This window comes from Lacerta agilis, chromosome 13 (assembly GCF_009819535.1).
Source record: "Lacerta agilis isolate rLacAgi1 chromosome 13, rLacAgi1.pri, whole genome shotgun sequence".
In the NCBI taxonomy this organism is placed as follows: domain Eukaryota; kingdom Metazoa; phylum Chordata; class Lepidosauria; order Squamata; family Lacertidae; genus Lacerta; species Lacerta agilis.
The window spans coordinates 24,226,148-24,238,299 of NC_046324.1; the positions used below are offsets into that span (position 1 = coordinate 24,226,148).

Genomic DNA, 12,152 nt, shown 5'->3' on the forward strand with positions numbered 1-12,152 from the left:
CAGAAGTACCAGAACGGGTTACTTCCGGGTTTTGGCGCTCGCGCATGTGCTGGAACACTAAATTGCGCTTTGCACATGCGCAAAAGTGACGAATCGCGACCCGCGCATGCATAGACGCAGCGCTGCGAGTTGCAAACGTGCCTCCTGCAATGATCACATTTGCGACCCAAGCATCCACTGTAAATGTTTTTAGATGCTCTTATTTGCTTTAAATGTTTTAAATATGTTTCATTTTTCATTGTTTTTACTATTTGTATTATTACTATATTACACCGTTCAACTTTGCAATGGCTTTGCATGTTTTAAAAATGCAGCATTCCCTATCTGTTTAAAAGCTGCATTTTCTATTTGTTGCTACCTTGCCTTGAGACCTGATGGTGGATAGCAGTGAATACATCTTATAACATTTACTATTATTATTATTATTACTGTTTACATGTCAATAACTAAATACTAGGTCAGCCATGATAAAGGACAAAGAATCATTTCAGAGGCTCAGTTTCCTCTACCAGGCAGTGCATTGCATCCTTTGGCAGAACCCAGAGAACCAGGAACTGGCTCGCTTTTATTGCCACATGCAGAAACAGCATCAGCCGGCAGCTCATGTTAAGACAGGATCCATCTGCAAATCTTGCTTCTCCCCTCTCGTCCCTGGATTCAGCTCCACTGTGCACCAGAGAAAGTGCCATAACCAGTGGTGGACCGTTGTGCGTTGTCTCAACTGTGGCCTCACCAAGCGTTTCCTCAGCAACCCAACCCCAACTACAAGTTGTCATCAGAGCAACCTGAGGCATTGCTGGAGAAGCAGATGCCCCCTAGAGAAGGAGCAAAAACTTCAGGCCAGACCCCCAGCTCAGTGCAACAGCCCCCCCCCAAGTCCTCCCAAGCAGAAAAGGCAACACTACCTGCAAGTTCTGGACCTCACAGCCATTCTGCCTCTGAGGAGACGACAGCAGGCACCAAATCTAAAGGGAAGAAGGGCGAACGAACTCTACCCAGTCAGGCAGGCAACTGTGGCTTGGTAGCAAATGCATAATCCCCAAGTCGGGGCAGAAGAGTCAAATGTGGTTAATATAAATACTAGGTTGTTTGCTGTCCTAGGCTCCTTGGGAAGGAAAGATAGGATAGAAAATTAATATATTACTACCAATAATAATGTCTGCCATAGAAGCCCTGTTATACTAAAGTGGATTCTGAACAGAGAGCTGTATACCCAGCATTCTCTGTCTGCTAGTGCAAGGGCTCTTACACTAGTGGACAGGTGAGTTTTAATGTTGCACAACAGAGGAATCCAACACACCAGCTGCACTAACAGAAGAAGAAGAAGAGTTTGGATTTGATATCCCGCTTTCTCACTACCTGAAGGAGTCTCCTTTCCCTCCCCCTTCCCACAACAAACACTCTGTGAGGTGAGTGGGACTGAGAGACTTCAAAGAAGTGTGACTAGCCCAAGGTCCCCCAGCAGCTGCATGTGGAGGAGCGGAGATGTGAACCCAGTTCACCAGATTACGAGTCTACCGCTCTTAACCACTATACCACACTGGCTCTCAATGCACATCAGACTGCAAAATCTATTGTGCAACGAAGTCACCAGCAACCTGCTTATGCATTTTCTTGAGCATCAATGTTCCACTGGTGCAAAGCATTTTGCCAGCAGAAGAAGTATACTGCCAAGTGAGTTTAACTTGGTGCTACATCGGATACTGTCTATCTTCCGAAACGCATGCAGGGTTTAGATGAAAGTTCTGGCCAGGCCTTGTGGCCTCGTGTCCTGCTTCGCATTACAAATATTAGGATTCTGTTTCAGCATTTCAGTTCTCGTGATTCTACTCACTGCTGTGCTCCAGCAGTGGCAACCAAGACCCCATTCGTATCAATCCATCTAAAGGCAGAGTGATCCTGCTGCAAAGTGCAAATACATTCAGCACCCTGACATATGGGGCACTCAAAACAGAAAAGGCAGGGCAATTTGCAGTCTGGGACTGCCGCTCACATAAAAGTTCATGTTTTTAAACTCAACTCAGCATTCAATTACCTTACCCTTTCAAAACTGTAGAAGACGGGGGTGTTAATCAAACAGGTAATTTGCAAATGTTTTTCCTCAGTAAATGTCATGCGCAAGTAGATATTTAGAATATAAGGCACAGAAAAATTGCTGCCAGGTAACTTTGTGCTGGCTGTATTTATGTTTGTCTATCTTGAGAAAGAAGGAAAGTAGAGGAGGGTGAGGGAGAGAAACAAATCTTGTTTGCATTTTGAAGAGAGGAGGAAAGTGTTCCATCTTCTCTGCAAAGCACAGAGTTTCAGCAAACAGACTGAGGCATTACCACTGGCTCATTTTCACAACACCACTTGTGCTCAGCTAAAATTCCCAGAGCAGTTTGACAATCGAGCCCTCTTCTCAAGGAACTCTGGGAATTGTAGCTCTGGAGGGCTGAAATGGGGGGGTCTCCTAAACTCATTTCCGCACCCTTAACAAACTACAACTCCCAGGATTCTTCAGGTGGAAGCCATGGCAGTTGTATCACAGTGCTTTAAATACATGGTGTGAATGTGGCCTTCCTGACCTAGAGACAATTTAGGTCAGCCAACGCCATGGAGGACAATGCTTGAACAGCTCTCATGATTCTTAACCAACCTTTCCCCAACCTGGTGCCCTCCAGATATTTTGGACTGCAAGGCTCATCAGAAACCAGCAAGCACAGCCCATATGATGCTGAGGTAGATGCGAGCTCACTCACCCTGACTGGCATATAATGCGGCAAAATTAGAAGTGTGTCCCATGTTAAGCTTGGGCGATAGGTTGCTCCCGGGTTTTAAGAGGAGGTTGAAGGCTATAGAATGAGCATAATGACATTGCTAAAAGGCACAAACTAGTCTTGAGGAAGGAACAGAGGGAAGAATAGATGGGTGGGGTGGGGTGGAAGCCATAGCTCAGTGCCAGAACATTTGCTTTGCATGCATTGCATATGGCCCCTGGTTCAACCCCTGGTAGGGAATGACCCTCCTTTGACAACCCCTGAGAGTTACTGTGAGTCAGTGTGGACAACAGTGGTCCAAGTGATAGATTCCTATCTTCCAAAAGAACAGATAGACTGTACATCATACTCAACGAACCAGACTGGTTTCTGAACAACACTTTAAAAAAGTTGGCCTGGAAGTATCAAACGGGCTCCACTGATCCAAAATACACTCTCTGATAAAACATAAAGGGGTGTGGGTGATTGTTCTGCCATTGCTCATCCTCTAGCCCCAAAGGCTTAATTAAAAGCGGCCTTTAATTATAAGAGCTAGATGCAGCACCCATAAATCAATACGGAATATATGACCCAGAGGTCTGTCAGAAGCACACCATTTGATTAGACTTGACGATGGATGGGAACCTCGTAGATGTGAAATGTCCATCCTCTACAAAAACCAAAATGGAGGGGGGGGAAGCTTATGGAGCCTCCATGCACGGTGTGTTTCTTTGTTGTTAAGTTTCATTGCAGCAAAAACACCCAGTGGGGGGGGGGAGAAGCAGAGTTGAGTTGTCAAGGGAGATAATTGGTTTTGACAGGCCTACAAGTTAATTCATCGCTGTTTTGCAACTTATTTGGAAATTCTCCCACAGCCACATCCCAAAGGACAGCTTGTAATCACTCGTAAGCTCATATTAGGTGGAGAGTTAAATATCATTAGATCACAGGTACAGCCGGAGCTCAGTGAGAGACTACTAATGTGTTACTCTAACCTTCTCCATTACCTGAAGGACATGGCAGCATCGCAAAGGTTAGGAAGATTATGACTCAAGTTGCAAATTGCTTGTAACTAAGAGAATTAAAGTTGAGGTACATTTCTAGGTAGCCCACAAAATGTTTATGAGGGACGGAGAATGAGGCCTATTTAAAAAGCCGCCACCCCCCCTTTTTTATGCCCCCGCTTTTTAAAGTTCGCTTGCACAAATAGAAAGAAAATTAAATGGAATGAAATAAAGAGAAGTTATTAAACCCAACTCGGGATCTGAATTAATAAAAAGCAAAATTAAACTGCCACTCAATATCACCATGTCGATGCTTTACTACCACAGTTTATAAAAGAATAGGTAGGTATTTTAAGCCTATATTGTAAAGGCCATATTGTGTGTCAGTTTTATTTCAAAGGAGTTAAATATTAATTGCTCGACAAAAGGAGGGGGAATAAAAATAATGCCAGAACCCAAAATAATTCAATTTTCCACAAGCTTAAAAGGATATTTGCATAATTCCCTTTGCTCAAGCTACATTTAATGAGCTTAATTGAAAGACAACCCTTTGGGCTGATTTTTTTTCCCAGGCAGTACTTAAGAGTATGTGAGCAAAGGCGTACAGTAAGACTTCAAAGGGCTCCCATTCCAGTTGCCATTTGCTTTCTTAACCATCAGGAGGACGAGAGCCTCAGGGGGGATTCAGAAGGTTGTCAAGGTGCCAGACCAACCCACCAACCCAGCTTAATAACAATAGTAATGCTTCTTAAACTATCCCTGATCAAGAAACCCTGATCAAGGGGGATTCAGGAAGTTGTCAAGACCATCCCAGCTTAATAACAATATTAATCCCTGGTCAAGAATCCTAGCAGATTTTAAATACACCTAACAGCAAAGATTCTCTGTCTACTTTTTGAAACTCAGGACCGGGCTCAACTAACCCATTCCGTTGGGAGAAGCCAAAACAAGTTCTCCTGCTAGAACAATGGGGCTCCCCCCTCCCCACATTGATTCTAGAGGGTAAGGGGAACCCCCAGAACAGCCTATGGGAGGAGAAAAGGGGAGATCATTCCACTAGGCAAGTTGAGATACTTGTACTAACAGAAAGCTGTCCAAGCAGAACGTCAGATTCCACCCTCAATCCAACACCCACTGCATGTGAAGGCCAACCATGTTAAATTATGCCAGTTCTGTTTATACTGTGATTTTGGACTTCTTTCCTATTGCCTTAAAACATGGTGGCCACAGCAAGAACCCCAAGCAGACCCATCCTGCATGTGTATAATCCAGGGGGCCATTGGCTGTTTAGGGATTATTATGTTCTCTCCTTTTTGCAGAAAATTTGTATTAGTTTCTCAGATATGCAAATAGTTCTCAGCTGTGAAACACACAAGTAATTGTGGCAGAATTGAGAAAGGGGTGCAGCGCATGATTCTCATGCGCAAGGCCCCAGCTTTGATCCATGGCAGCTCCAGTAACAGATGCGAAAGATCTCTGCCTGAAACCCCAGAGAGCCACTGCCAGTCAGTGCAAACAATGCTGAGGTAGGTGGACCAATCATCTCACTTGGCAGGAAGGAGCTCCCAACAAAACCAAGCTCATCAATTACTACAGGCACTGACTGAGTCCCCCTTATTCAGCTCAAGGTACCCAGCTACCCATTCCATGTTGCAAAGGCACAATGCACCACCCTTAGTTAAGAACAGAAGACACCTGGCTTGGATCAGGCCAAAGGGGGCCCATCTAGTCCAGCATCCTGTTTTCACAGTCGCCAACCAGCTGCCCCAAGGGGAAATGCACAAGAAGGATGCAAGCACAGCAGCACTCTCCACCCCCATGGTTTCCAGCTACTAGCATTCAGAAGCATTACTGCCTGCCACCATGGAGGCAGAGAATAGCCATCATGGCTACCAGCCATGGGTTGCATTTTCTGTGAATCTGTCTATTTTTTTTTAAGCCACCACTGCCTCCTGTGGGAACAAGTTCCATAGTTTAACTATACACTGTGTGAAAAAGTACATTTCTTCGAGGTGTCCAGAATCTTCCAACATTCAGCTTCATGGACTCTCCATTAGTTCTAGTGTTATTTGAGGATAAAACTTTTCTCTACCTACTTTCTTCATGCTGTGCATAACTTTAAAAACTTCTGTCATGCTGTCCCTAACTCACCTTTTCTCTAAACTAGAAAATCCCAAAAGGTGCACCCTTTCCTCATAGAGGAATCCCGTAAGTTCACTGTTAGGAAAAGCTAGCATGTGAAGAGACCCGCCATTTTCATGCTGGTATGTTCCAGTTCTTGCAACAACTTGGTGAAACCTGGAAAGCTACACCACACCCCAAATCCCAGGTAAACTCCAAATGTTGAAAGACGGGGGATTTGGAGGACTTTGAACTCCACCCCACACTTTCCCTTCTATGTACAACTTAAGTTTTCCTGCAAACTGCTTCACCAGCAGAAGCTACTTTCAAGTGTTCAGTATTGTAAAGCCAAAAGAGAAAACACTAATTCCACTAATGGCATTTTAATGATTTCAATTAAAGAAAAGGCGTCTGGTTAATCGGTGCAGGCATGGTTGCCAGGACAGTCACTCCAGCACACAAAGTGAATCCAAGCAGCCTTTATCCTCTCTGCCTGTTCTCAGGACCAAAGAGCCTCCAAGTTGGCTTTCAAAAACTGACAGTCTAATGAATCCATACAAGGGCCATGGAAAGGAAACATCAGGGATCACAGAGTCACATCCAAATGCATGTTGTGTGATTGGCTCCACCTCTTTCTGGCATGGATATCTTCACATCCTGGGGGAAGGCCATAGCAGCACAAGCAGAAGATTCCTGGTTCAATCCCCAAAGGTATCTTCAAGTAGGGCTGGGAATCAGAGGCTGCAGGGGCACCAGAAAGAAAGCTGGATCTGAGTCAGGGCTAAAAGCTGACTGATGCAAATACAAAGACCACCACACCTGAGGCAGTTGGACAACAACTCGTAGAGGAACTTCCAAGACTACCAGGGACCTATAGGATCAGAGCCTGGACCCTCATGGACACCATCCCCTGGACCTGAAGAAGCAGATGGCTCCCAGCAAAACATAATCGGTTCAGCTATGTTGGAAGCACACCTGGAGGGAGGCTGTGGAAAAGAGGAGTGTTTGTCTTCAGGTCAGGGGGTTGGCCCTTCAAGGAGCTGACAATCTCTACAACTGGATGGAGCCTGGAGGAGGTAGGTGGGAGACAGTGGCATAAAAGGTCCCAGTCTGCTCCCATCCTTTCATGGAGCAAGTTGCTCACTTGGAGCTGTCCATGGTCATGAGACTTGCCTCTCGGCTTGCTGCTTTCCCTGTAGGATCTGGAATCAGACCAGAGCACAGCCGTAAAGCTACAAGAGGCAGTAAGTGTCCTATGCTCCGAATTAAAAAGCTAACAGTGATGAATTTACCTAATTACGGCAAAAACAAACAATTGCAGTGACTAAGGCCAAGCCTGCTCCCCTGCTTTAAAAGCAATTACGTTCTACCACTGCACATGCTCGCTCATCACAAAATTCAGGATGGGCACGCAGATAACACGCTAAAAGGTTCCTTTTGCTCCATGTGCAATTGCTTTCAAAGCCTGTATCTTGAGAGACATCAAAGCTTCTGTTGACTTTCAATTTTCACTTCCCCAGATTAAGAAGTTCGTGAATGTAGTTGCCCGTTACAGCAGGAGGGAGGCAGACAAAACAAACTCCACTGGACAACTATTAGGGTGACATCAAAGCAAAACCTGAAGGACGTGCTCTGTGCAAGTTCTATCTTCCACTGCAGAGGCACAACCCCTACTGTGTATAGCAATTTTCTAATGCAAATGGAACAGGTACCTGACAATGGGACATCCACAATCAGTTGCCAGGAAGGCTCACCAGCATTTGTGGTTTGGCACTACACTGAATGGTTTTGTGGGTATATACCGGGTTCTCATTTTTATGCAAGACTCGCACATGCTGTCTCCCTACCCCTCTCTGCTCCAATGGATGCAGTTCCTACAACCGGGGATGCGGATATGTAGCAAAGGGCTGAAATTGGCTAGTTGCCCACCCCTCTTGCAGAAAAGCACTGTTTATTATTTAAATTTACACCCTGTCTTTCTACAAAAGGGTGCTTTTCTTTCTTGCTCTTCCCCCCTTAGCATCTTGTACTGACATAAATCTAATTTACACCATTGCAGAAATTACATACATGATTGTGTCACACCAGAAAATATTAGAAGACTCCTGGGGCATGAAGGATGGATATATTTCTGTAAGTTCAGTTAACTCCAATTTCATATACATTAGTGAGGTGTGTGTTTTTAAGGTGGCATGAAAGTTCATAAATATTTTCACATCCATTACTTCCCATATATGATTTTTTTTGGCAGAAAGGTTTGCCTAATATATTCATTTTGCAAGCATTTTTTCCCTAATAAAATGAACTTTTGCACATTACATTTATTAACATATACATTTTTGTGTGTTCTTTCCACTAGCACAGGCATCTTTGTATGCCTTCTTCGATCAGAGAGCTGCAAGAGAGAAAGGAGTTTTGTATTTTGGTTTATGCTTTGCTTGGGGAAGTGCAAATTTGTTAAGTTTGCATTTAAAGGGAACCGAATGAATCTCTCCCTCATTCCCTGCTCACGAGGGCATGTGCATGATATAGCTCAACAGGATCAGACTTTGTTTCTGAATTCCCATGAGGGCTGCACTACACTCAGACAGAGACTTTCCACATGCTCTTTAACATTTCCCTCACCACTCTTCCAGCTGTTTTCCGTTCCACCACCTCCAAAGTTTTTGATATTTTGCTGCGCCTAGCAAACCATCAATTTCTTGTCTACAAAGCAAGCAATCAGACTCTGCGGGGAAGTAGCATGAAAGCGCTCCCACTCAGGCACTGCAGAAAAAGACATGCAACTACCCAAAAACATCCAGGAAGCGGTAACACTAGAAGAGGGACGGAGGAGTGATTTAACTTGGCTCGCATCTGAATGAGAAGCCGCCTAATTTGCCTATGCCTAACACAAACACACAAACTGAAGTGAAGGTATCTTTTGACATTCACGTTTCCCCAAATTCTGTGATGTAGTTATCAACCCAAAATATGTGTCAAAAAATATAATGCATTGCGCGAGGCAGGGAGAGTGCACATAAAAGTGCATTTGTATTTGTAAAAATAACACGTAATAATGCATTCTGTTAGGGGAAAGTTCCTTGCAGAGGAGTGTATATTGGGAAGCATTACATGCGAACTGTGGATATTAGGAGAAAGGCACAATAAAATACTGGTGAACGCTTGTGATAACTTTTTTTTTTTTAATTACGAACTGAAGGGAAAATGGGATGAACTGAATTTCAGGCTGGGGAAATGGGAAACTGAGAGAAACTGAAATTGACAAGAGTCATCCATCCCAATACAAGAACGGGGTCCTTGGTTTCACAAGGCCGGGACCAATTTCCTTGGAGGGCTCAGTTTCTGATACTTCATCTGAAACGAACCGGAAAAAGGTGCAATGCAGAAAGGTGGCATTACTCTCCCGCCCTTTCTTCTCCTCCCACCCACCTTCATACATTTTCCACAGCAGAAAGCAGCCGTTTCGGCAGCTAACACAAAAATCGCTTCCAGTAGATTGTGTTTAAACATTAAACAATGTTTATTGAGCCTCTAGCACCGACAATGCCGATAAAATAGATCTTTACACCCTTCATAAACACTTTAGCGGATACCTTTGCAGGCTGGTTGGAGGGGGGGGGCGTGCAGATGAATGCCTCTTGAGAGGTAACACTCATCTCTATCTCCCTTCCACTGTCAGATTATTACCACCAGTTTACAATCATGAGGCCTGTTCCTCACTTCAACGTTAAATGGTTTGGATGATAAAAAGGCATTCCAGTTCCTTTCCCCCGTGTGAGGTCTGAGGTGTTTTGTCTTGCACATAAGGGATTTCTCTCTCTCTCTCTTTTGAAGTCTTTTAAAAAGGCGGGGGACACAACCTGTCCTCTTGCCAACCACTGATAGCTCTGTCGTTTCTCCTTTCTACTCTTGCCTCGCTGCCTCTTTCTACTTTTTCTGCCCATTCCAAGAGAAAACTGCAACATCTGCTTCCTGCTGATAGCTCAAGCATCTGCCCAATCCCCCCTTGCTCTCCCAGAAGTGATGCACTGTGTTCATGAAGGCCTCCCTGCTCGTCTCTCTGACCTCTGTAGCTGTTCCCCTGATCATCTGTTTCCAAGACTCTGGGGCTTGAAAGACTAAGGCTGCATCATTTGGGACTTCCTTAGTTTAGCGAAAAGGCAAATAAGAGGTGAGGAGATGGAAGTTTATAAAATCATCTCTCATAACTCCAGAACTCATGGATATCCAATGAAGCAGAATGTGTGCAGATTCAGGACAGATAAAAGAAGTGACTTCTTCATGCAGCTTATAGTTAAACTATGGAATTCTCTCCCACAGGAAATATTAATGGCTACCAACCCAGATGGCTCTAAAGCAGGATTGGACAAATTCATGGAGGAGAGAGCTGTTGATGGCTACTAGCCATGATGGTGGTGCTCTGCCTCCACAATCAGAGGGAGAAATGCTTCTGAATATTGACTATTAACCAGAAGGTTGGTGGTTCGAGCCCACCCAGACTGTGGGCAGGATCCCTGCATTGCAGGGGGTTGGACTAGATGACTCTCGGGGTCCTTTCCGACTCTACAATTCTATGGTTCTATGAAAACCAGTCACTAGAAACCACAGAGGTGAGAGCGTTCTTGCGGTCAGATCCTGCTTGCTGGCTTCACACAGGCATCTGGTTTACCACCGTGGGAACACAGTGTTGGACTAGATGGGCATTGGCCTGATCCAGCAGGCTATTCTTATGTTCTCCTGTCTTACAATCAGTTTTGGGAGTGGCACGGGCTGTCAGCTTCCTTCTTTTCCTCGGTCTCAGTGTTGCACTTGCAGAACACGGCAGGGAGGAGCATGAAGACAGAACTAGAATGAGATGGTTCTACTTGCCATTGGCTTTGTCTCCACCTACTGTTGGGCTCCCTGTCTTGTGCCCCACCAGTCCCAAAGGGTACCAGTCACTAACGCAAAAATGTACACCTTCAACCATATAGCAAGGTGACACAAACCTACTTGGTGACGACCTTGTTGCACTAGAAATGAACATTGCTAACTGCTGGATTTAGAGGCCCAGATGTGGATGAACTCAAAAGAGCCCCCCATCAGCCTTCACATTTTCCAAGAAGCCATCTGTTCAAAATGCCTAATGCTGGGTGATGAATGAGTAAGCCTCCAGCAGGTAAAATTCAGTAAACGCGGGGGGGGGGGGAGGATGATCAGTGTAGGAACTTCAGAAGCTTTCCTTTAAATGAACCCTTTCAATTAATTATTCACTTTCAAGTGTAACCTTTAAAATCACAGTCCAAAACAAGGCACAGCTGGGTAAAAAAACAACAACCCAAATTCCGTAAACTAAATTAAGCAAATAAAATCTCTGCACATCTGCAAAATTAAATCAAAACCTTTTTTAAAAAAGGCTTACTCGTGGAATAGAAGTAGCTACTGCTGGTAAATTGGGGGCTTCACCCCCACAATCATCCAAGCGAGGGATCATGTGGGCAATAGAGAGGCATGGTTTTTGGGGCAGTTTCCACTCTTAAGGGGATTAGGCATGTAGGGATCATAGGGTCAAGTCATCTCATCTTTTCTCACTGAAGCTAGCAGGAATTCCAGACCAGAGGGATGCGCGCCAGGCTGAGTCTGGCTTGGAGAAGGGGAGTTTTGTTGTTTGGGGGATTCAGCTCCCCCACAGCTCAGGCTAGCAATGTGCAGTGTTAGAATTGAAAGCGTTCGCTCAGTTGGAACCATGACTGATGGTTTGCAGACCCCAAAAAATCTGGAGGAGTGAAGAAAAGAATTGTGCAGGTTGGGGCTGGATATTTCTCTTTGATGGAGCTCCCAGCTCAGGCTAGCAATTTAAGCACTTTAGAGGAAGAGAGCAAGCATTCTGAGATGGTTGAGAGTTGTTTGCAGCATCATTTAGCCTGCTAAGAAATGCAGTGGTTGCATTACTGCTGGCAGGAGGGTCTATCCTGAGCAAATGCTCACAGTGATCTACACCAAGGGAGGCTTACCTCCAAGCTTGGGAACCAAATCTGACTGCCCAGTAAACTTTTCAATCAAGGCCCAAGACCCTACCAGTTTGGGTGGCGATGACAATATGAAAAGAGAAGAAAATTAAAGTAGGCACAGCACTAAGGTAAACCTGGACATGGGATTAATCGTTTGATGAGTGGAGAGGAAGCAATAACCCCACCTCTCAGATTGTATAGATTTGCTGAGAAGGGGGCCTCCGTGTGTGTGTGCTTGCATGAAGGAGTGTGGGACAGCCACACCAACTGCTGCCATGTAGCCTTCAGATAGATGG

At 44.9% G+C, this 12,152-nt stretch overlaps 2 protein-coding genes across 2 annotated transcripts in view; one reads left to right on the forward strand and one right to left on the reverse strand.

Annotated features, from left to right (window-relative positions):
* Positions 1-12,152, reverse strand: part of MEGF11 (multiple EGF like domains 11) — a 318,441-nt gene that overhangs the window by 184,361 nt on the left and 121,928 nt on the right. The gene's annotated exons all lie outside the window — the stretch shown is intronic.
* On the forward strand, positions 465-1,068 carry LOC117056693 (ribonuclease P protein subunit p21-like). The gene is given in 4 exon segments (XM_033167282.1): positions 465-581; positions 583-619; positions 622-749; positions 752-1,068. Coding segments are annotated over 4 exon segments (567 nt in total). The 3' UTR covers positions 1,037-1,068.